We start from the raw sequence: 20,756 nt of genomic DNA on the forward strand, positions 1-20,756 counted from the left end.
CTGCTCTCTACTGCCTACTCTCTCTAACTACATGCAGGATTATGGATGGTATGCTCTTGAAGTATTGCAAAAATACTCCTACCTCTACCAGTATGTGAAAAAGAGGTGCAGCAAAACTGTGTTTAAATATAAGCCAAAGTTGTTAATATTTGGTTAATGCTATTCATGCACATTTTCAAAATATACAGTTAGCTATGCACATGAGTAAAACATGAAAGGGAATTTACACTGCATAAGATATAAAAAGTATAAAGTTTTCTTCAGCTATAAATCCCATTTCAGAACAGCTGCTCAAAAGCTCTTTGATGACAAGTATGCTTCCTCCACTTTTAAAAAGTGAAAGAACTGCAGCAGATTTAGATTTTCACAGCATGAAAAACAAAACTGAGGACTTTAAGCTTCTAATGAAGAGTGCAATGGCTGATTGAACAAGAAGGAGAAGGACAAAGAGTGTTTTGCTCTCACACAGGTGCTCAGCACAGCATCAGGCACACTGGGTATATACTCTTTTGCACATACTTCTCTTTGCTGATCATATTTTAAGCAACTGCAAAAACGAAAGACGGCAAACATTTCATTAAATATATGAAGATATGTGATAAGATTCATGAAATAGCAGACTATAATGTTCATAAGGCTGAACATGATTGAGCAAAATGTTACTGATGCAACAGTGAAGATAACTCTGAGGAAAAATGAAAATCAAATCATAAAGCCACCTCTGGTGATAAATTAAAGCAGTGTAACAGCGGTCATCATGCTCATCACACGTGCCAGAATTTGCACCTCAGCAGGTGTAATACTTTAACCTGGAGAAAGGAGAAAGCAAAGTGTTCACAAAGACCAAAACATTTTTATTTTGGGATTCATTTCTGTGCATATTGCTCCTCTACTGCACTTACCTGTTGGCAGCATCGAGCAGATGAAAGGCAAAGGTGAACACAGTCTCATTTTGAGTCTCTGATGAAATGGGGGTGCAGAGAGTTTAGCACTGGACCACTTGACCTATGATGTCAAATTGAACCGAATCCACCTCCATGGACATTTTATAATCTCAAAAAGCATCACCCCATTGTCTTAACTCTTTATTAGGTTTGGAAAGTTCACATTTAGAGAGTGTCCACCAGCTATACTTAATGTTGACCATTTATTTTATATGTTGATGGTTCTCTACAGTTCCATCAATTTGTCCCATATTTGTGGGAACCAGGAGACTTGTAACTAACCAGTCTTTCAACAGTTTTAAAACTCTGCAGAGACCTTGGCAGAATATTCATATGATAGCTGTAAAACATCTCCCAGGCTTCCTAGAAATGCCACATGTACATTACGCTGATGATACAATTTGCAGAAACTCCAATTTTAGCATCAATTAAATAAATCCTGTCCTCATTCAAATTGTGATAATTGCAGCATTAATTCTTTACCAACACAGCTATATACACACACAGTTTCTAAGCTCTTTAGTATAGCTCTCTAATAGCATTAATAGATCTACGTCATTAATCTGCTTCCAGAAAAGGAAGAGCAACTCAGAAACACTCTCTGAGCGGCAGGATTGAAAATAACCATTCACCCAAATAATTACAACATGGCAGTATGTCTTTATTTATAAAGTATAATCCTTCCTTCTTCTCCTCTGAGCATGTAAATAAGATGAAACAGGCAATGTATGGTATTACCCAGCCACCTCTGTTTAGCCTGTCTGCTCTATCTGTCTGCCAGTAATGAGCTTGGCCTTTTACCCCTGGATTAAAGGGCTTGTGTGGGCGGCAGGTGAGTTCTGAATGCAAGGTTAACCACCAGCTGCAGAGGAGAAATCCATCATTTGGGCACTTTTATTTTATTTTTTATAAATCCCCTTTTTTTTTTTTATTCCAGATTGTATTTTTTTCTTATCCAGAATTATGAGACAAAGACAAGAACCTGATCATCAGAAGAATATTAACTTTGTTGCTGCAGTAAACGTGGTTAAAGTCTTTTTAAGTCGGTGCAGGACAAGCAGGGGTTCAGCACTTAATTATAGAGTTGTAAAGGTCGTGACATTATTGTCAAATATAGCTCCATCTTATTAAGTCTGGCAGTCGGCCATGGCCTGATAACAACCTTTATGTCTGAGGAAGAGAGGGAACTAGCAGAGCACTGGGAGGTCATGTGTGTCTTTACTCTTCAGTCTTTTCTACCGTCTTTTCTGTTTGACCTACATGTAGCTCTGTATTATTGTCTTGTTTTACATTTGTTTAATGGCATTATGATTTTATGAGCTAGGAATTTCTAATCTCATCTAACCTTTTCTTGTCTCATTCTCATGTGCTTTTGAGGTGAATAAATATGACTGGTGGATTAGATTGACAGGCAGTGGTGGAAGAAGTATCCTCTGTTGAAGTGAATTTGAAACCTCAAATTTAATATGGAGTAGAAGTGTAAAGAAACATACTAAAACAAGTCAATAATACAACTGTAATAAAATAAAGTACAAACACCTCAGAATTACACTAAATTACTGCACTTGAGTAAATGCACTTCCACAGAGGCTGTTACAACACCGAAATAGTAAAACACCTGCCAATAACACAACTCACTTCATCGTGAGACTTTATTGTGATTAGAATTCATGTACATGTTATGTATTTATTGCGCATGCAAATTAGTAGAGTGCTATACATGCCATGAACATTGTGTAAGACCAACAGGATAATGACCAGCGGGTGGAACATGAGCTCTGTTCCAGGACTCCTAGTAGGGGTGATGTTCACTTCCTGAACTGGGGGAGAGGGGAGGGGATCTTGATGTCCTGACCCTTTTCCAGCCTCTTCTCACATTCAATTAGGTAGTTCACACCATCGACCACTAATTGTACCAGCTCGACCTGTGGATGCAGCATGGACAGAGTTATTACAGGCTTCAACATTGAGACAAATATCTATATGTGACTCTGATGCTCGACTTCTGTTAATTATCTAACACTGTGGTTCACCATCATGAAGAATCAGCAGGATTTTATTTTATTTAGTAAGAGCTCCAGCTGATTTCAGTGATTAGTTCTTCTCACTTATTTAATCTAAATGACAAACGGCAAATGCCACTTTTTTCGATGACCTTTAAAGTTAAGTAGTTTTTTTTTTTTACAGTGTTATACTTCTTGAAATAACTTTACTTATTCATGCACTTCTGAGCTTTAACTCATGTATTCAGGTAATGCAACACTTCCAAACCCAGCAGGCATCTGATCAGCTGTGATTACAGTATATATACATATAATGGCTCCTCCTGGCAAGAGGCACTGGCAAATTGAATTTACAACAGTGGATTTTTGCCTTCCAAGATTAGTCTTTCAGACCTGGCTTCCTCCGAGGCTAGACACAAATCCTGCCGCCTTTGGCGTGACTGGTACAAACTGTAGCCACAACCTTACACATCAATAACCTTTCACAGCATTTGACTGGTGTGTTTGTACACAGCCTAGGAACGTTCTGCTTGACAGGTTCAGCTCAGGAAACAGCAATCTATTAACCTCCACTGGCACATCCCTGGTTGGATTACAGATTAAAGAACAGCAGGGGTTTATTCACAGCCACACCTGTTGTGGTGGGATTTAAGGCCGGTGATGGGGGGTGGGTCAGACTGGGTTGTCTGTGTCCGATTATTTGAACTCTTTGCCAGTTGATTCGATGAAGGAGCCTACGCCATTCCAGGAAAAAACATGCGTAGAACAACTCAGGCTTGTGACATTGCGGACTGTGACAGTAACTTCAGTCGTCGCTACATACTGTGCCATGTTCACTGTAATAAAATCAAGTGTGTGATGGCACAAAACTGCAAGGATAGTCTTAGAAGTATTAGACAGACGTGAGGACTGCTACAGCAAAAGGCTTTTTGATGCTTTTTGATAACCTGTGCTTCAACATATTTCTGTATCATGATGAATATAATTTAAGAAATTTAGAAAGTAATTGTATTACAATGAGTTGTGGGTGATTAAATCAGAAAATGTCTACAACCTAAGTGGACCTCTTGCTCTGCTAAGCTTCAGAAAGTCAGCTCGAGGCCCCTTATGGACTGGATGAATTGTGTGTTAGGACAGGCCTCAGCACACACCAACTTTCCACTTACAAGTCTGCAAGAGCGGTGAAGTCTGGACACTGGCTTTAGTCTGCACAGTCACGTCACACATAATTGGAGTTCAGAATTTTGGTGGGAAAAATTAGTTCACAGTGGAGCCACTTCAAGCTAATAGCATTTAAGTCTGCTGTAACATTTGCAACCTCCATTTGCACCTGTGAGAACTCATTCTCAGTTTTGAAAAACATCTTTATGTATAATTGTAGTGTGCAGTGCTTATGTAGTGGTACTGTTGTTGATATTTTGCAGTTGCCGTGGTGGTTTTGTGTGCTCCTTCGCAACAATCAAATGCTCGTCCTATTGATTTACTCTTGCGCCGGAGTGGTGTGGATGTCTGCTCTCCTTTGACTCTGTCTCTCTTTTCCTGCTGTTCATTTGGACCTTGGCTGTTGTCCTCATTCTCTATGTATTTACCTCTGACTTGCCCAGACGGTCCAGGTTAGAGACGTCAACGGTGTCTCCGGTAGCAGCCGTGTCCACACCTCCTGTGCCTCTCTTCTGTAGTCTCAGATTATCCAGGATCTTTTTGAAGCGAGGGTCCTGGATTATGAACAAAGCACAAGTCTCTAAATATTTTCAGAACTGACAACAATAATAAATGTGAGAATGTGTGTTTCAGTGTGTGGGTGTGTGAGTATAATTCCTGCATTACCCTGCTGAGTAGGGGCAGACGAATGTGCACCCCGGCCCTGAGCCCAGTGCCGAGGTTAGAGGGGCAGGTGAGGATGTAGCCCAGACGCTCATTCCACATGAACTCCCATCCTCTCTCCTGAATTAGATGTTCCACCTAGAAATTACAAGAAAGACTGTTATTTATTTTACTTTTTGAAATCCAAACATATTGGAACAAAAGCTAAATGTTTAGCATAAAAGACATAGTTTCATGATTTATGTCAGTTCTTTTGTTTTTATGGACCTGTTTTAATACAAACTCTTTAGCAATAATTTTGTAAAGTTTAAAGCTTGAATAAACATTTGAATTACATTTGAAGACATGGAGGCATACGTACCTGTTTAAGACCTCTGCAGAACCTTTCAAACACTCTCTTCATGTTTCCTCCTTTCTCCATGGATATGACCCTTGTGTGGTCCTCCTCATTGATCCAGATTAGGAAGTTCTTCTCATTGTTGTGCCTGAGTTAATCAGGAATTAAACCCCAGTTCAAAGCAGTTTTGGTATCCATGTCAACGCATTAGGTCAGTGGGCAGCAGGAGCTAAACTACTTTATCAAAAAGGAAATGATAGTGAAGTTATGGAGGTAAAAGATAAAGAAAGGTGTTAGAGAAGACATGTGAAAACCGTGAAAAGTAATCAATTAGTTTGGACATGGAGGAGCTGTGAGTAAAAGTTTGAAAATACTTTATGTTTATGTTAATACGTTTTAAGAGCAAAATGAATAGGAATAAAAACATTTTTTTAAAACACTGAATTCTTGTGAGTGCGTCTGAATCGGCTTTTGTGTGTTTTGATGATTTTAAGTCTAGCAGCAATGGGAACACAGTGCTTTCTACATAATCCATTCTTACATAATTTTACAGAAAAACTGTAATCTAAGTTGCCTGTATCACTTATTTCTCTCTCTATTTGTCTGTTTGGTGGTGATGCTTTATGGTGTCAAACAGTATTTTCAAATCCTTCCCCCAGACTGATAAATGTCATCAAATAAAACGCTGCTCATTTATACAAAGACTTTATGATGGTCACAAATTAGCAGGTGTCTTATTTGTGTTTGTAATATTGTCTTTCTTAACTAAAAATCAGATTGCCCTCAATAAAAAAAGCACAAGCGGATGTCTCAGGCATGTATAACAAGGTTTCTAGGGAAGTTATGCAGTGACTACAGACTATTTTGAAAGATCACTAAGCTACAAAAGCAACAGTATTTCTTCTAGACTGAGTTTCTCCTGTAGTTTTACCAGATCCCACGAGCATCAGGCCAATCTCTGGCCATCCCAGCTGACGTGAGCAGAGGTGACACAGGTTTATCAAACAGGAAGTGCTCCTGATTGGCCGGTGAAGGGACAGAGGAATCATGGGGGCATTAGACGGCGAAAGTAATCCGAAAAAAAAAAATTAACAAACCTTGTTTCTGGATGTGTGTGATTATGCACTCACATCAATAAGCTGTTGTTGATCTCTGTCAGTCATTTCGCCCAGGCTGTAGTATCGACCAACCAGGTCTCCCTTCAGGCCAGACAGAGCAGTCACAACCACACGCTCCACTTCACGGCGCTCAGAACGCGTGCACGCAGGGGGAAGACTCAGTCCACGGATGCTGCGACCAGTACGGACACGAGACGACAACACATAGCGCTCATCAAACATCCCTGAGGTGATCTGAGGAGGATAAATCACTGGGTTACTGTATGTAGAAGTGGAGACAGACTGTGTGAGAGCAAAGAAGTACAGCTGTAACCTTGGAGGCATCCAGGTCAGTGGGGTGCTTCATTGTGCGGGGGTCATAGCCGTTGTGTCTGTCCTTGATAACAGGGTCAAAGAGATCAGCAAACACCTGATGGGAAAAAAAATGAAGCTCTTACTTTTCAAAATGTTTTGGACTAAAGACACAAGAACTCAGCATGTATAATAACTCCAACCTCGTAGGTCTCTTCATCTCCAGCTACCATTCCCACAGTCTTGATGAAGGGGTGTCCAGGATTGTCCACCCCAGTCTGGATGCACTGGTCCAGGGTCCAGTTGTTGGATGTTGTCTTGTCCCTCAGGCGTGCATAAATGGTCGGGGTCAGGGCTACTGCCATGCAGTTGTTGTGCTTCCTCAGGTCAGGGAAATCAGCACTGAGGAAAGTTATGAAGAATTTAGTGTTTGGACAAATAAATCTTAATCTAGTCTGTAAACCTACCAAATATTTCTTTAAAAAAAAAAAAGAAGTTTAGTTTGGTTGAGAGGGGCTTGAGTAGTTTGGGGAGAAGCAAAAAAGTTGCAGTTTTCCAAATAATTATTGTACTTTTTTGTTTTAACCATTTAATTATTCAGTCTTTCACAACAATAGTTGCTATAACTCAAAGGTTTTGCCAAGACATAATGGAGCGACAGATGTAGGCCTTTCCGATGACAGAGACAGTCTAGTTGAAGTTCACTTGTGAAAACAACACACAAATATCTCTCACTTCACTTTGCAGGGCTCACAAACAACCCTCGTCTGTACTCTTACATGCATGTACCTGGGTGGATAGAGCCTCTTCTTGTCAGCAGCAGCAGTGCTGTCGCTGATGAGGTATCCAGATGCCAGAGTGCCAGCTCCTATGGCCAACATCACTGCAGTGTTACGGCCAGAAATCATGCGGGTGAAAGAGTTTGCCATGGTTACGTGGTCTGGATTATTATCTGGAAAAAGGGTAGAGGGGAAAGGTTACACTCCAAGAAATTCCAGCATGCAATTTATTTAACCAAAGAAGTAAAATTCCAGTCTGTCAGTGGCAAAACATAAAGATAACCTATGGAAATGTGATGCAATTTAAGTGTTAATATCCATACTGGTTGAAATATTAGTTGCTTATAGTCTCATTTGGGTGTTTGAAATGTCAGGCTGTGTCTTTGTGGCACCACTTTGTAGCACACTGAGCTGCTGGTTTTACCAAGTCTGAACTTTACAAGCATAAAGGTCACAACAAATGGCATTCTGTGTATATTGGCTGTATTTGTTGCTCTGCAACCAAGGGAAACACATTAACAAAAGAATTAAGTCTTGTATTTGAACATTTGTGCGGATACAGACTGATGCTAGGAATATTTTTCCCACCTTTTGTAACGCAGTTCAACAATCGTCTTAAATTGACACAAAAATTAAGACGTATTAACACACATTTTCACTGGCACACTCAGACAAAATTATGTAATTGGACTAAACTATGCCTAAGTAACAGATATGCCTGCATATATCATCTGTGTGATGAGATTATTCTTGGAGCAGTCAGAAGTTTACTGATTGGTCACCCTGAGAGATTCTGATCCTGATTGGATGCTGATAGATTTACTGCCATATTAATATAATGTGTGTATATGTAATCAAATATCAGTAATGACAATTAAATCAAGGAAATAAGGACAGTTTATATCAATTCTATTATGTCTGTTATTTTAGGATTAAAATATATGCTGCTGCAAATTCTGATTGCGCGCGCACACACACATACACACACACACACACACACACACACACACACACACACACACACACACACACACACACACACACACACACACACACACACACACACACACACACACACACAGTTTGGGTGGAGTTTCAGCTTATAGTTGGCACCAGCTCAGCACATCACATGATCCTTTCGAACATCCTGAAAATGAGTTTACACCACAAAAGTTGGAAGAGAACAAATGCTGTGAGCAGGTGGGAGGTAAGGATGAGCTAAACAAATCCTGGGAAGGATGAGAGAGAGAAGTAAGCTAAGTGAGGGAAATTCGTTTTGTTTTCCCTTGTTAGGATCATATTAAGGTCAGAGGAAGGAGATGAAGGGTAAAAGGACACTTCAAAGGGAGTGGAAAATGTAGGATTAGGGTTTCCGATCAGAGACTAGAAGACTAAATTAAGAAAACAAAGTAGAAACGGGAGGCACCTGTACCCCTTGACCCTTCTTGAAATGCAGAAAGACATGTAGTGTGTTTTGTTGTTTTCAATGAAGTTATTTGTAGGGATTTTCAAATTGAATGATGCCAATGTGGAACGGCCAGACGACCACATTATGAGACACTGCTGAAGGTTTGATAAAGAGTAACAGCACTGACAGATGGTTGGTACCTGTGAATAGCAGGCAGCTTACTGTAAGAGGCCCTAATGCAAACGGCTGCTGTGTAGGCTATAAAGTGTGCTGTAAATATTCCTGTAAGGACAAAGCAAAAGACTCAGACAACTGTGAAGAAGATTGGAGTCTTGTTTTGTCTATACAAGGCTGTGAAAAAAAAAAGCTTAGATTATTCGAAAGTATAAAACATATTTGAATCCTAATTAGCTCTTTATGCATACTCACGGCAATATAAGCTAATTATATGTTTATTTTTAAAGAGGAAACCTGATGCCCGTACTTGGAACAAAAACATTTAAGGGGCAATATTTGAAAGAAGTCAGTATACACGTGTTGTAACAGCTGCTGAACTTCTCTAATGGAAGCATGCACGCATAAGCAGGCAGGAAACAGAGATGAGGAAAAAAGATGCAAAAGCGAAGGATGGGAAGTTGAGAGGGAGAGTCCATCACTCACCGTTGGATAGCTGAAGAGTGGAGGCAGCGGAGGGCCGGAGCGTTTCCTTGCAGCTCAGTCCAGAGAGGCTCAATCTGCAAAGTGAGAGCAGACTGAAGAACAAGGATTGGATCAGAGAGAGCGACAAGGCTACTGGCCCAGGATTAGCCTCTCACTGAACAGACAGAAAATCCTCTTTCTTCTGTCAGTCATCATGTCTGCCTACCTCTTCACACATGCACGCACGCTCATGGGTGCTTTCACACGCACAAACATACAAACTATTAGCTTTTGTCATTTTACTTTGTGTACTCTTTACAACAGAACAGAAGGAATTCATAATTTGGATACAAACCGATGCAAAAAAAAAAGCAATGTCAGTCATGACCACATGGTGGCAGCATGGCCACAGTGCCGGTCTTGGTAGACAACAGAGTGGAAACCTTTTTGTCAGAACTCCTCTGTAGTGAGTAATGAAACATGGCTGATGATGGGTGGGAAATCAGGAGGATAAAACAAAGTCTTTTTGAGTGTTCCAAATGGCGTACTTCTGCACAAGCACTCACTATTATAAGTGCATAAGTGCTTTCACACTGTCAAGTGCAGAAACATGCAGTGGACTGCAAACCTGGATGATGCATTCAAAACGGTCCAAAAAAGAAGTGAGAGATACTGGACACTTTCCAACCTAAACGGTTGCCATCTTGGCTACGTAGAGAAAAGGTGGGACCACTGACATAACCCATTTTTAAAGTAAGGTGTCAGATAAAGGTAGCAGCTATTGCATAACACCACTCAAAATGGTTTATTTTTCACTACTGCTGCTGGACAGAAGCCACCAGTGTGTTTATTGTGTCACGAAAACATGTTAATTCCTGGGTAAAATAATGAATTGTCAATATTTTGGCGGGTAATGTATTCACATGCTGAACTCATTTGAAATATCACTACCCTGTTAAAATTCAAGTACTACACAAGTAATAGTCCTAACATGTAAAAGCACTATTTGTTAGTATACTGAGGGAAGTATTTCATTTTGAAAACAGCAAATGTGTTTAATAAATCTTTTTGGTGTGTAGCATATTATAAAATGAACATCTTTATATTCTTGGCTTTGGGCTCCTGATTTGACCATCTCTCTTGATGCTCTTGGGAACAAACACAAACTACCTCCATGTGCACTTGAAGGTGGCATCGTCACTGGTTGAACAACTGTTAAATGAGTGAAACAATCTGTGTTGTCTTTACAGAGCAAAGTAAACATTGTAAATAACTACATGTTTTGTTTACAGCTCAGGATGCCTTTGCTCAAAAGTTAATTTTGCGGTTTGATTTTGTATTTTTTTCCTTTGAGTTCCAGTTTTCGGTCCGCTTTTATTTTGACGCTCTTATTTTGAAAAGCACTAACTTGTTTTCCTGTCACGGGAAACGGAAGGAAGGAGAATGTGTGTTTAGCAGTAAATTGGCGGCAGAAATAGTATGTCGTCCAAAATGTCATGAAAATGTAATAATATGGTCTCCTATTGACCATCCTCACCAGGATGAACTTTGTATTCTTTATTTTCTTCACTTGGGAAACCTCGAAACCTAAAGGATCATTGATAAATATCACTGATAGATAGCAATATGTTTATATTATGGATGTTAGGCTACATACCTATAATCCCCCCCCCCCCACCCCCCAAAAGAAGTCTGTGGTTACATCCATACCTAATTTCATTAGTAATAAGATGAAATACTCTTAAACAGCAGCAGCCATGCAGCCTGAAGAATAGCCTTAATATATGTAAGAATTAAAAACTGTTATTTCAGTTGCTTTGTACTTTGCAATATAAGAAAAGAGTATTAACCTGTACATATATAGAATCAACATCAAATTTAAGGTCCATACAATGCAAATATTCTAAGTTGTTTTCAGAGGTAACAAAGCTGACAGTGAGAGCAGGAATGAGTCACCTGCTATAAAATGTGGGTCAAATGTAAATCAACAAATTCTAAATTACTTATTTATTCATCACTTTAGGACCAGAGAGATGTTTAAAATGCATAAATTAAAATCTTGTTTCAATGTCCAGCTTGCGTATGTGTGTACATGTCAATGATATATGTTCAAGGGGAGTTCTAGATTGAATTAAGTTGCACTTGGATGATACTCTTGTAAACATATGCACAGTTTTACTGCTTATGTGTGGCCTGATGTGGGTTGTTTCTTTTGGCTTGATAACCAAAACACGCTGTGGTAAGTCTTTGTTTGTCTCCCAGAGTGTTACAGAGTTTGGCCCCAATATCCTAGGGCAAATTTGTTGATGCAAGAAGGATAATGTGGAGAAAATTACATGGGGCTTGAATAAAGGGCAGCTGTTGCTAGGGGACACCGATTAGGAATCATTACGGTGCATCACTGAAATGATTGCCGAGTCAAATAAAATATACAAACACATAAGGCATGTTGAATTTATTTCCCCTGCACCCACAAGTGAAAAATGCAAACAAATAAATAAACACACAAACAAATACACAAAACTAATATCAAAATACGAACATAGCATCCTGCACACCCAAACTTGTATTTAAAACAGACTCAGAGTTACAAACGCAGTGCAAAGGACACGTTTTCCCGAAAGCAACATCTGGAAACATTTCCTCTAATCAATCTGCAAAAGGGTTTTTAGTTTATGCGGAAAAGTTCCAACACTGCTACTGCATGACGATGGGCGGTTTTTGCAGATGACATAGCCTAGACTCTAGCCAGATATGATCGACTTTGTGAGGTACACCAAGAGACAAACGTGCCAGATTTGATATTGTTTTCATACTATTTTCCTGACAGCTACAGAGATGATGTTAATATATAGAAGCAAAGGAAGAAGGTACAGGGAGCGTCCAGTCAGACATGCACAACGTGCAGCTCTTGTGTGCATGCAGGACAACTATATTCATCATATCATCAATATGGAAAACTAAGTCAGATTATTCAAATGCTACATTTTTTTTTTTTTAAGAGTAAAGTTGAACAGAGTTCTTTCTATACAAGAGCCTGGGATGCAAAACTAGAATTCAACATGGAAGCTAAAGACAAAAATGATAATAACAACAACAACAACAACAACAACAACAACAATAAAATCAATATTCACAGCATAACAATTCAAAGTATTTCTTCATCAGTCATATGATATGTGTAAAGTCACTATATACAAAAATAACATGAATACAGTATCTGATGAAATAAATAGCATGGTAACTAATGGTCATACTGTCAATCAAGCAAAGCTACATCTCAGAGTGCAAAAACTGTATCAGTCTAACATGTAGTGAGGTCCCAGTTACACACAGAAACCTGACAACACACGTTAGTACAGCTGACAGTTTATAGAAGCAAAAAAAACAACAACAACTGCACACAGATGCTGCCAAAGCTTTGGGCTACCAGAGGTTATAACGATGTTTAAACAGTAGAGGGAGATATTTACTGACGATCAGATGCTGCAATGACTTCACTGTGTTTTCACTAACATGCTACTGTTTAGTCTACATGACCTATTTTCTCTAAAAATAAGAAGGAGTGAAACTGCAGTTCATTTTGAAAAGAATATCTTAAGATCTCTATTTAGGATTTATATAAAACTTTATGCTTGCAAATTGTCAATTGTGGGGAAATTGACCTACACTCGTGGAAGGCACTCATACAAATTTATAATCTTGTATCATTCATGTGGACATTTTTCTTTAAAAAAGCTTTCCGATCTCGGGGAGAGTCTTTAGCCAAAGACTGACTAAAGACAAATAAAGTATGAATTGTGTCACCCAGGGGAAAATCTGATTTAATCAAAATATATCACATTTTGTGTTTCATTTTGGTGTATTTCTACATTATATTTGAAGGCTTAAATGCATTTAGCCATACCCAGCCCACTGAGGATGCATAGTGGCTTAGAAAGTCACTCTGCTAGGAGTGAGGCATGCTAAGCTGAGTGTCAGGGGTCAGGTTGAAGGCCATTTAGACGTTTACATCCCAAGCTGAAATCATGCAAGTTTTATGCAGTGACCATCATGACAGAAAGCATTTTGGGGCTCTTGCTCCAGGACATTGGCACGGAAATGCACAGGCAACAGAACACGGACAACAGCACGGAGACACAAGCTCAAACATCTGTCTGTGACACTATCTGTATATGCTACATCTCTGTTATATCCACTGTATTTCATCCACTTCTTCCATGCTCTCACCCTTCCCTGCACTCTCAGCTGTCTGAGGAAGTGTGATGTCAGGTGCATCACACTTTAGACTGAGGAATAAGAACACACGGCGACATGTAATTTCCTCCAAACCCTCATGCGATGCAACCAACTTGATTTGGTCTCGTTCTACTTGAAGACAAACAATCAAACACCTCAAATTCTTGTCTTCATTTTACGCTGCCGCTGTCTCGTAAAACTCAAGCTTGTTCAACTGCCCTCATACTCTCACTTCATTTTCATTTCCATGTCGCTCTGAAAACTTTTCTCCCAACTCTCTCTTGATTGATGAGATTATGTGGGCGTGTCACCCTTGCGGGAGGGGGATCCAGGTTTGGCAGACTCCCACAGGCCATAAGCAGCTATAAATCAGGCAGGCAGCCTGGGCTCGATCTTCAGCGAGAGATCGTAGAGTGTGTCCTCATCCATAATCAGAGTCTTATCCAGAAGGTACTGGGTCACCTAAACAGGGGAGAGATAAAGCAAGTTTCACACCGGCAACCTGTGTTAACAGTTAAGGCTTCATTTAGTTATTTGACAGTAGAAAATAAACCAAAATGATTTCACAACTGAGCCTTTTATTAAACGTTGTGCTTCATCAAAACCTCTCTACACTTTCCTCTGACTGGTCCAGCTCAAAGCTGCTTGGGCTAAACTGAAGGTGGATGTTTGCGAGGTAAGTGTATACTATAGCAGAAATAGAACATTTATTTATGGCCGTCTGAGAACCTATCACAAATATACATTTTCAAAAGACTAACACATGCAAATTATAAATAAATACTCAATAACCTCTCACAACAGCAGCCAAGACCAGCACTTCCAAGAAAGATCTTATTTTTCAAAATATTTTTATGAACTCACTTCTACAAACCAGCTTCTAAGTTTGTTGTTTATTATTTTATATCATAATTTGTTAAGTTTTATCTCAGGTTTTATGTTTTTGTTCTTCTGTTTCTGTTGTGTAAGAACAAAAGTCTTGTGTGGTAAAGAAAGTTTGTTATACGTTTTTGAATTATTCTTTCAAGCTGCTCTTGACAGATAAAATGGCATTGGTATTCGAAAAGAAAAGAAAAGTACCTTGGCTTGATGCTCTATTCTGTACGGTGTCTGCTGGAACTGTCGGATCTCTCTGATGATGTGGGATATCTGAAGAAAATGTGGAATTTAACTTGATAATTATAGTACAGTGTTCAAATGATGATGATTTACATCCAATTTGTGCATTTTATAAGTATATCTGTGCCTACCATCCTCATTTTGGAGAAGTTAACGAGACCCTCCTCTGTAAAATTTGGTGTTCCCTCCTCAATAAAAGCCAAGTCTGTTAGATACATTCCCAGGTATGGCACACACGGAGGGTTGCAGCTGAAGGAAGAGTGTGATTAGAAATTGTTTCAAAGTAAACACGAATTTGAAATTTCTTATTTTTGTGATTTGAAAACAAATGCAAAGTCTCACTTTTTCAGTGTCTCCCTCAGATTTTTGAATCTTCCCTCGGAGGACACGGTCTTCTGCAGTTTGTCCATCAGGGCTTTAGTCTGATCAAGACCACAAACACATATCTTCAGTCATTTAAAAAGGTTAATGTAAACAACACAGGACAAACAAGCAATTTACATTAACCTCTGATCCATTTAATCTTAATGGAAGATGAACCAAATAGATGACAAAATCAAATTTGCTCTGGCCAGAAGAGCACGGCTTGGCAGACAGACATACTGTCTGGTGATGAGATGATTATGGCTTTAATGGATGTAGTGCTCATGAGAATTAAGCAAAGAGCACATACTAAGCAACATTGTCTTTTCTCTGAACTCTCTAATAGCATCAATTCTATCAGACTCAGCAGAGAATTTCAGAGACTGAGGGTTTTTAACTGTATCTGCATCTTACTGACAACTTGTTGTGCTTTCCACACATGCATATCAGGTTTAATTTGCAGACAGGATTGATGGAGAATTATTTTACCTGTTTGCTGACTTTAGCCCAGGTCTTCTTCAAACGGTAGATGGCACTGCGATTGAGTGCGGACGTGATCTCCAGCACTCCGTTGTAGTTGTTAAGGCAGCGACAGATGTCCGCCACAGCGACCCACTTCTCAATGGAGCTGGCCCTCGAGCCCACATCGGTATGGGTCATAATCTGCGATGCCACCAGGTTACTCATCTTCAAAAGGACAAGAAAAGAGGATGTAGAAGGACGCGCACCGGATATTCACAGAGGATTCAGGAAAAAAGAGTGCTTAAAGGAAGTTACATCATTGAAGTGTTGACTAGTTTTCATGATGTAGGGCGTCCTTTCTGTCTTATCGACCTTCATCCAGCCCTGGCCCAGGAACTCTCTTAGAGAAGGAGGACGGAGACATATGATACATCCAAATGAGATCACACATCCTAAAGAGCAGCACAGCAGTCTCAAAGATATAAATTAGATTAGTTTAAGCCTGTGATTTAATAACGGGTTCATAAGGATTCCTTGCACTAGTACAGCTCCATGAGCAAAGAAAGCAATGTCTCACAAACGCTAGACAGAAATAAGGAACTAAAGTAGCTGGAAATGTTAGATGCAAGTATTGTATTTCTATTGAAATTAATGAATAAACATTGATTAATGTTTAAGAAACTACAAAACAATAGTTCCTCTGGTTTCAATTCTATAAAAACTAGCTGTATTTCCTGATTGTTTCAGACTAAAGAAAAAAAAATTTCATTATTTGTTATTAGTCACAGATTTATGGTCACAGTTGATACGTAATGGCTTGGATAAATATGTCATTATATAGAGGAAATACAAACACATTTAAACCTAAAAGAAAGCTATCATATACAGTTTAATTACTTAAAATTGAATGACTAAATACAGATGATCTAAAATGTATTTGCAGGTGTTACAGATGTGTAATAAAGCAAATGGTAGAGAGAGACGATTACTGCAGCACGATACCACATAGTGGTGTCAATAACATATATTTGAATATAAATTCAATATTAAGTCAAATTCGAGTCTAAAGAATTTTGTTTGTTTGTTTTGTTTTCTTTGTTGTCTTCTAAAAGCCTGTCGAGTGTCCATAAAGTCGATTTTTGTTTTGTTTGGCCTGATAGAAATCACAGTGTGAGAGATAAATGGGAGGACTGACTCATAAGGAATGCTCCTGAAGACAATGTGATCCAGCAAAGTGATTTGCTCAGCCAGCTCCATCGCTGAGAGAGACTCAAAACACTCTGCCTTCGGACAGTCCGCCTAAACACACATGGATACACATACAGAGCCAAAGAGAGTCATAAACAAACAAATGTTCAGCCCATAACACAAACACAAATAACAAGTACGATGTAGATATAAATATCAAATAAAGAGACTGGCTGTGATGATTATGGTTTATGACAGTTGACAGTCCCCTGGAGACGGTCACAGTCAGGAGAGGGCGTATTTACCCCGTCTGCCTGCAGGATAGGACAGCGTGTCCTGATCGAGGCTATTCACATTTTACAAAGGAAATACGTGTCTGTTTATGATTTCTAGAGATTATTAGGAAAAAATAATGAACCAGGGGGTCTGTGACTGACTGTTCTCATCTCTGGCAGCTGGTATAGGGGGGAAACCAACAAAGTATTTGGCAGAGGTGTGTATTAATGCGTACATACATCAAAGGGGCTAACTTCATAAAACAAAGTCATTTCATGGATAACCACATAAATACACTCATTTAAGTTAAATTCTGCATCACTTAGCGAGCCTGTATTAACGAGAGGCTTCCAGCTATAATGCAGGAGTTTTACATATAAATGATTGTCCAGTATACTCAAGCCCTTTGCCAAATGATCTCACACAGTGCTGATCTAACCTATCAACACCAGGTTTCACAGTATACTGAGTTTTTAAAGCTGGTGTGCTGGTCCGACATTCCCACAATGGCGGGATGAATACATACTGGACACACAAGAGACTTCTGCTGGCTGAGCCAGTGAACTACCGGTTTAGCACCTAGGCTAGCTTACATGGCAATAAAATAATTCAATATTGCACCTCTTCAGACTTTCCAAATGTTATCGGACTGAATAGATCAAATTCTGATAGTGAATCGAGTCATATATCAGGGTTTGTGACAAAGGCAGGAGACTACAGCGGAGCTTGTGATGTAAGAATGTTTGACAGTGTATTTTTTGTAATCACTCCCACTAGCAGAAGGGGGAGACAAAAGTCCTGCACTGCAGGTTTAAATCTGGCAGCAAAAGATATAATTTTTTTTTTTTTATACTAGAAATTACTGCTTACCTACTAGTAACTAGTTAAGTATAAAATCATAATGGGATTTACTCACTGACTCACTGAAAAGTTGTTTTTAAATGCTGCAAGTTTCTCACCATCTGTAAGATGTCTTCTATCCTCAGCTGGGCATCTTCCTGCTCATCCTGAGAAAGGGCACTATGAGACAGAGTAGAATTAAACAGTACAGAATGAAATACATTAAAGCATGATTTAACATAGTAAAATAATCAGGACCTTTTATGACAATTAAGTAAATCAATGCAACACAATTTGATGGCAGAAACTTAACTTGCTAAATTTTACATTTAAGTGCCTTATTATAATGTTGCATGTTTGTGTGAGTGCATGTTTTTGTGTGTATTTGTGTACCTTAGTATATTGGCAGTAGCTTTTCTCTCCTGAGGCAGAAGATCTGGATCTCTGAGCACCTCTTCCAGGAGACAGATCACTGACATCTTCAGCTCACCATTCATCTCAAAGTCCTGAACACAGATGAACTTCTACATTAGCAATTACCCTCAGAAACCCTGTGAAATGGATTCCCCTGCTCCCACCAAAATTCTCAACTCAACCACCCTAACATGAACCTCAACCTCATTCTGATCTAAATTATAAAACCAGGTCTTCACCAAAGAAGGGAAGTCTAACACAAATATCTTAAAAAATATCTCTCTCGCAAAGTCTAGAACTCAAAAATCTCAGAGATGGAAAAATCCTCTTTTAAAGAGTAATTGATTTGAACAGTGATATTGATATTTCTTGTGATAATTAATAGAAGATGTGAATGAATTGTACTGTTTACTGTGTTTTATTGGGATATTTGACATAACTTAATTAATGGTAATTATATATGTTTAAAAGTTTAAGCTGTCTTTTTGAGGAACTACGTAACACTGCGCATTGCCTGCAGGTTTATTAATTTTTTAGGCATAAATTAACTTGGATCTATCACATTTATTGGACTCTGAAGTTGAACTTCTGTGGTGGTCATTAAATTAAACCACATCGCAAAAGCTTTTATCCATCTACATCCCACAAGGAGTTATAATAAAGTAATAGTGTATTTAACAGTGAACATAACCAGTGCTACATACTGGAAAAATTGAAACTGAGAGCATGTTTATAGACAAAAGTAGATGGGAATCTCTGTTTAGTGCTGATACAGTAAATTAAATACCTGATAGATTAAAGTACTAAGTTAATGAAAATATCACACAAAAATCCAATATAAATATCTGCCGATATTGATTTGCCAGATTGTCTTAATGGTCTCATATACTCTGAGATATTAAATAAACAGATACCTCTGTGTAAACAGCACGGGAAAATATCTTTCATTTTTAAATGTCTATATAACATTATATCACCAAACTCCCCGAGATGAAGAAGGCTATAGTGTTACATACGAAACTGTAATTTTACGCCCTCAATCAATATCTTTCTCTACTTTCCCCACCTGATCAATCATCAGTCACTGCTGTATGAAGCCCACACCTCTTCCTGAACCTCCTCCTTCCAAACAGTCTCTCCTCTTTCTTTACCTCCCATCGTCTGTTTTGCTCCCACCCCAATTTAATATCTGTTCAAAGGTCAGTTTTAACAAGCTTTCTCTCTCTTTGGACTCCAAAAGATAAATGTGAGTGGGTGTATATGTGTGTGTACGCCTGTGTGTTCACAAGCTGACTGAAGCTAGCTTATCATCGCAGCATTTTGTATTATTGAAGAAAGATGCATAAAACAGATCGCTGCAGTTAGACTGGAAGGACCACTTTGCGGGTGTCAGGCAATTACCTTGATGTTCAACTCATTAGACACTGGCTGTTTAGCAGAAGAGTGGGCAGGTTGAGCTGGTTGTCCAGTTGAAACGGCAACTATACCCAGTGTGTGTGTTTGTGTGCATGTGGCTGTTTACATGATGAAGTGAGAGCAGCGGAGCAGAAAGAGAACGCATCAGTCACCTGCTTTAATGAGACCACAGGCTTGATCATCCCAGCAAAACAGAGGACGCCACACACACACACACACACACACACACACACACACACACACACACACACACACACACACACACACACACACACACACACACACACACACACACACACACACACACAGAGTGGTGGGTACAGACAGACCTGTGAGTGTCACACACACACACACACACACACACACACACACACACACCCCCCCCCCCACACACACACACACACACACACACACACACACACACACACACACACACACACACACACACACACACACACACACACACACACACACACACAGAGTGGTGGGTACAGACAGACCTGTGAGTGTCACATACACACACACACACACACACACACACACACACACACACACACACACACACACACACACACACACACACACACACACACACACACACACACACACACACACACACACACACACACACACACACACACACACACACACACACACACACACACACACACACACACACACACACACACACACAGAGTGGTGGGTACAGACAGACCTGTGAGTGTTTGGAAACCCAGTGGCGCAGCACGTTGAGAACTCTGTTAGTTGCAGCACGGCGGATGATGAACTCTTTATCACAGGTTCTTTCAGAGTTAGTAAACACTGGAGGGAAAATTTAAAATCAAAGCAAATTGAAATAGGTCCCTTCTAAGTCTTAATACATCAAAGCGTCGTGTCAGCAGGGAATCTTAAAGGCCATTAAACAAACTGATGTAATCATACAGACCTCACTGTCAAACATTTTCCAGTTCTTTTCCAGAACTTTTGCAGTGTGTGGATTATTCAGAGTAAACAGAACACCATTTATGTAAATAGATCTTACTGTTCAGTTTTTTAAAACTTTTGGTTACCAGAAATTTGAGCCGGGGTGGTGGCA

General features: G+C 39.4%; 2 protein-coding genes across 4 annotated transcripts in view; both read right to left on the bottom strand.

Annotated features, from left to right (window-relative positions):
• Positions 1-2,623: 2,623 nt before the first annotated feature.
• On the bottom strand, positions 2,624-9,404 carry LOC138626220 (creatine kinase U-type, mitochondrial-like). Its single transcript, XM_069707715.1, has 10 exons — positions 9,365-9,404; positions 7,307-7,469; positions 6,721-6,919; positions 6,540-6,635; positions 6,239-6,460; positions 6,040-6,125; positions 5,133-5,256; positions 4,775-4,909; positions 4,537-4,662; positions 2,624-2,869 (listed from the first exon to the last, which is right to left on the bottom strand). The coding sequence occupies exons 2-10, from the start codon at positions 7,444-7,446 to the stop codon at positions 2,753-2,755; spliced, it is 1,245 nt and encodes a 414-aa protein (XP_069563816.1). The 5' UTR covers positions 7,447-7,469; positions 9,365-9,404; the 3' UTR covers positions 2,624-2,752.
• Positions 9,405-11,783: 2,379 nt separating this feature from the next.
• Positions 11,784-20,756, bottom strand: part of rasgrf2b (Ras protein-specific guanine nucleotide-releasing factor 2b) — a 47,830-nt gene continuing 38,857 nt past the window's right edge. For all 3 annotated transcript variants that reach the window (XM_069707763.1, XM_069707762.1, XM_069707761.1), the window contains 10 exons: positions 20,376-20,482; positions 18,224-18,336; positions 17,950-18,010; positions 16,722-16,825; positions 15,842-15,926; positions 15,554-15,751; positions 15,044-15,123; positions 14,833-14,950; positions 14,663-14,731; positions 11,784-14,044 (listed from right to left, as the gene is read on the bottom strand). In XM_069707763.1, coding sequence (XP_069563864.1) covers positions 13,952-14,044; positions 14,663-14,731; positions 14,833-14,950; positions 15,044-15,123; positions 15,554-15,751; positions 15,842-15,926; positions 16,722-16,825; positions 17,950-18,010; positions 18,224-18,336; positions 20,376-20,482 — 1,028 coding nt within the window. In that variant the 3' untranslated portion in view covers positions 11,784-13,951. The remainder of the gene's footprint in view (positions 14,045-14,662; positions 14,732-14,832; positions 14,951-15,043; positions 15,124-15,553; positions 15,752-15,841; positions 15,927-16,721; positions 16,826-17,949; positions 18,011-18,223; positions 18,337-20,375; positions 20,483-20,756) is intronic.

Source organism: Brachyistius frenatus, unplaced genomic scaffold (genome assembly GCF_029030835.1).
Source record: "Brachyistius frenatus isolate BFR_SWC_R1_liver_20210118 unplaced genomic scaffold, ASM2903083v1 Contig_72, whole genome shotgun sequence".
NCBI lineage: Eukaryota > Metazoa > Chordata > Actinopteri > Embiotocidae > Brachyistius > Brachyistius frenatus.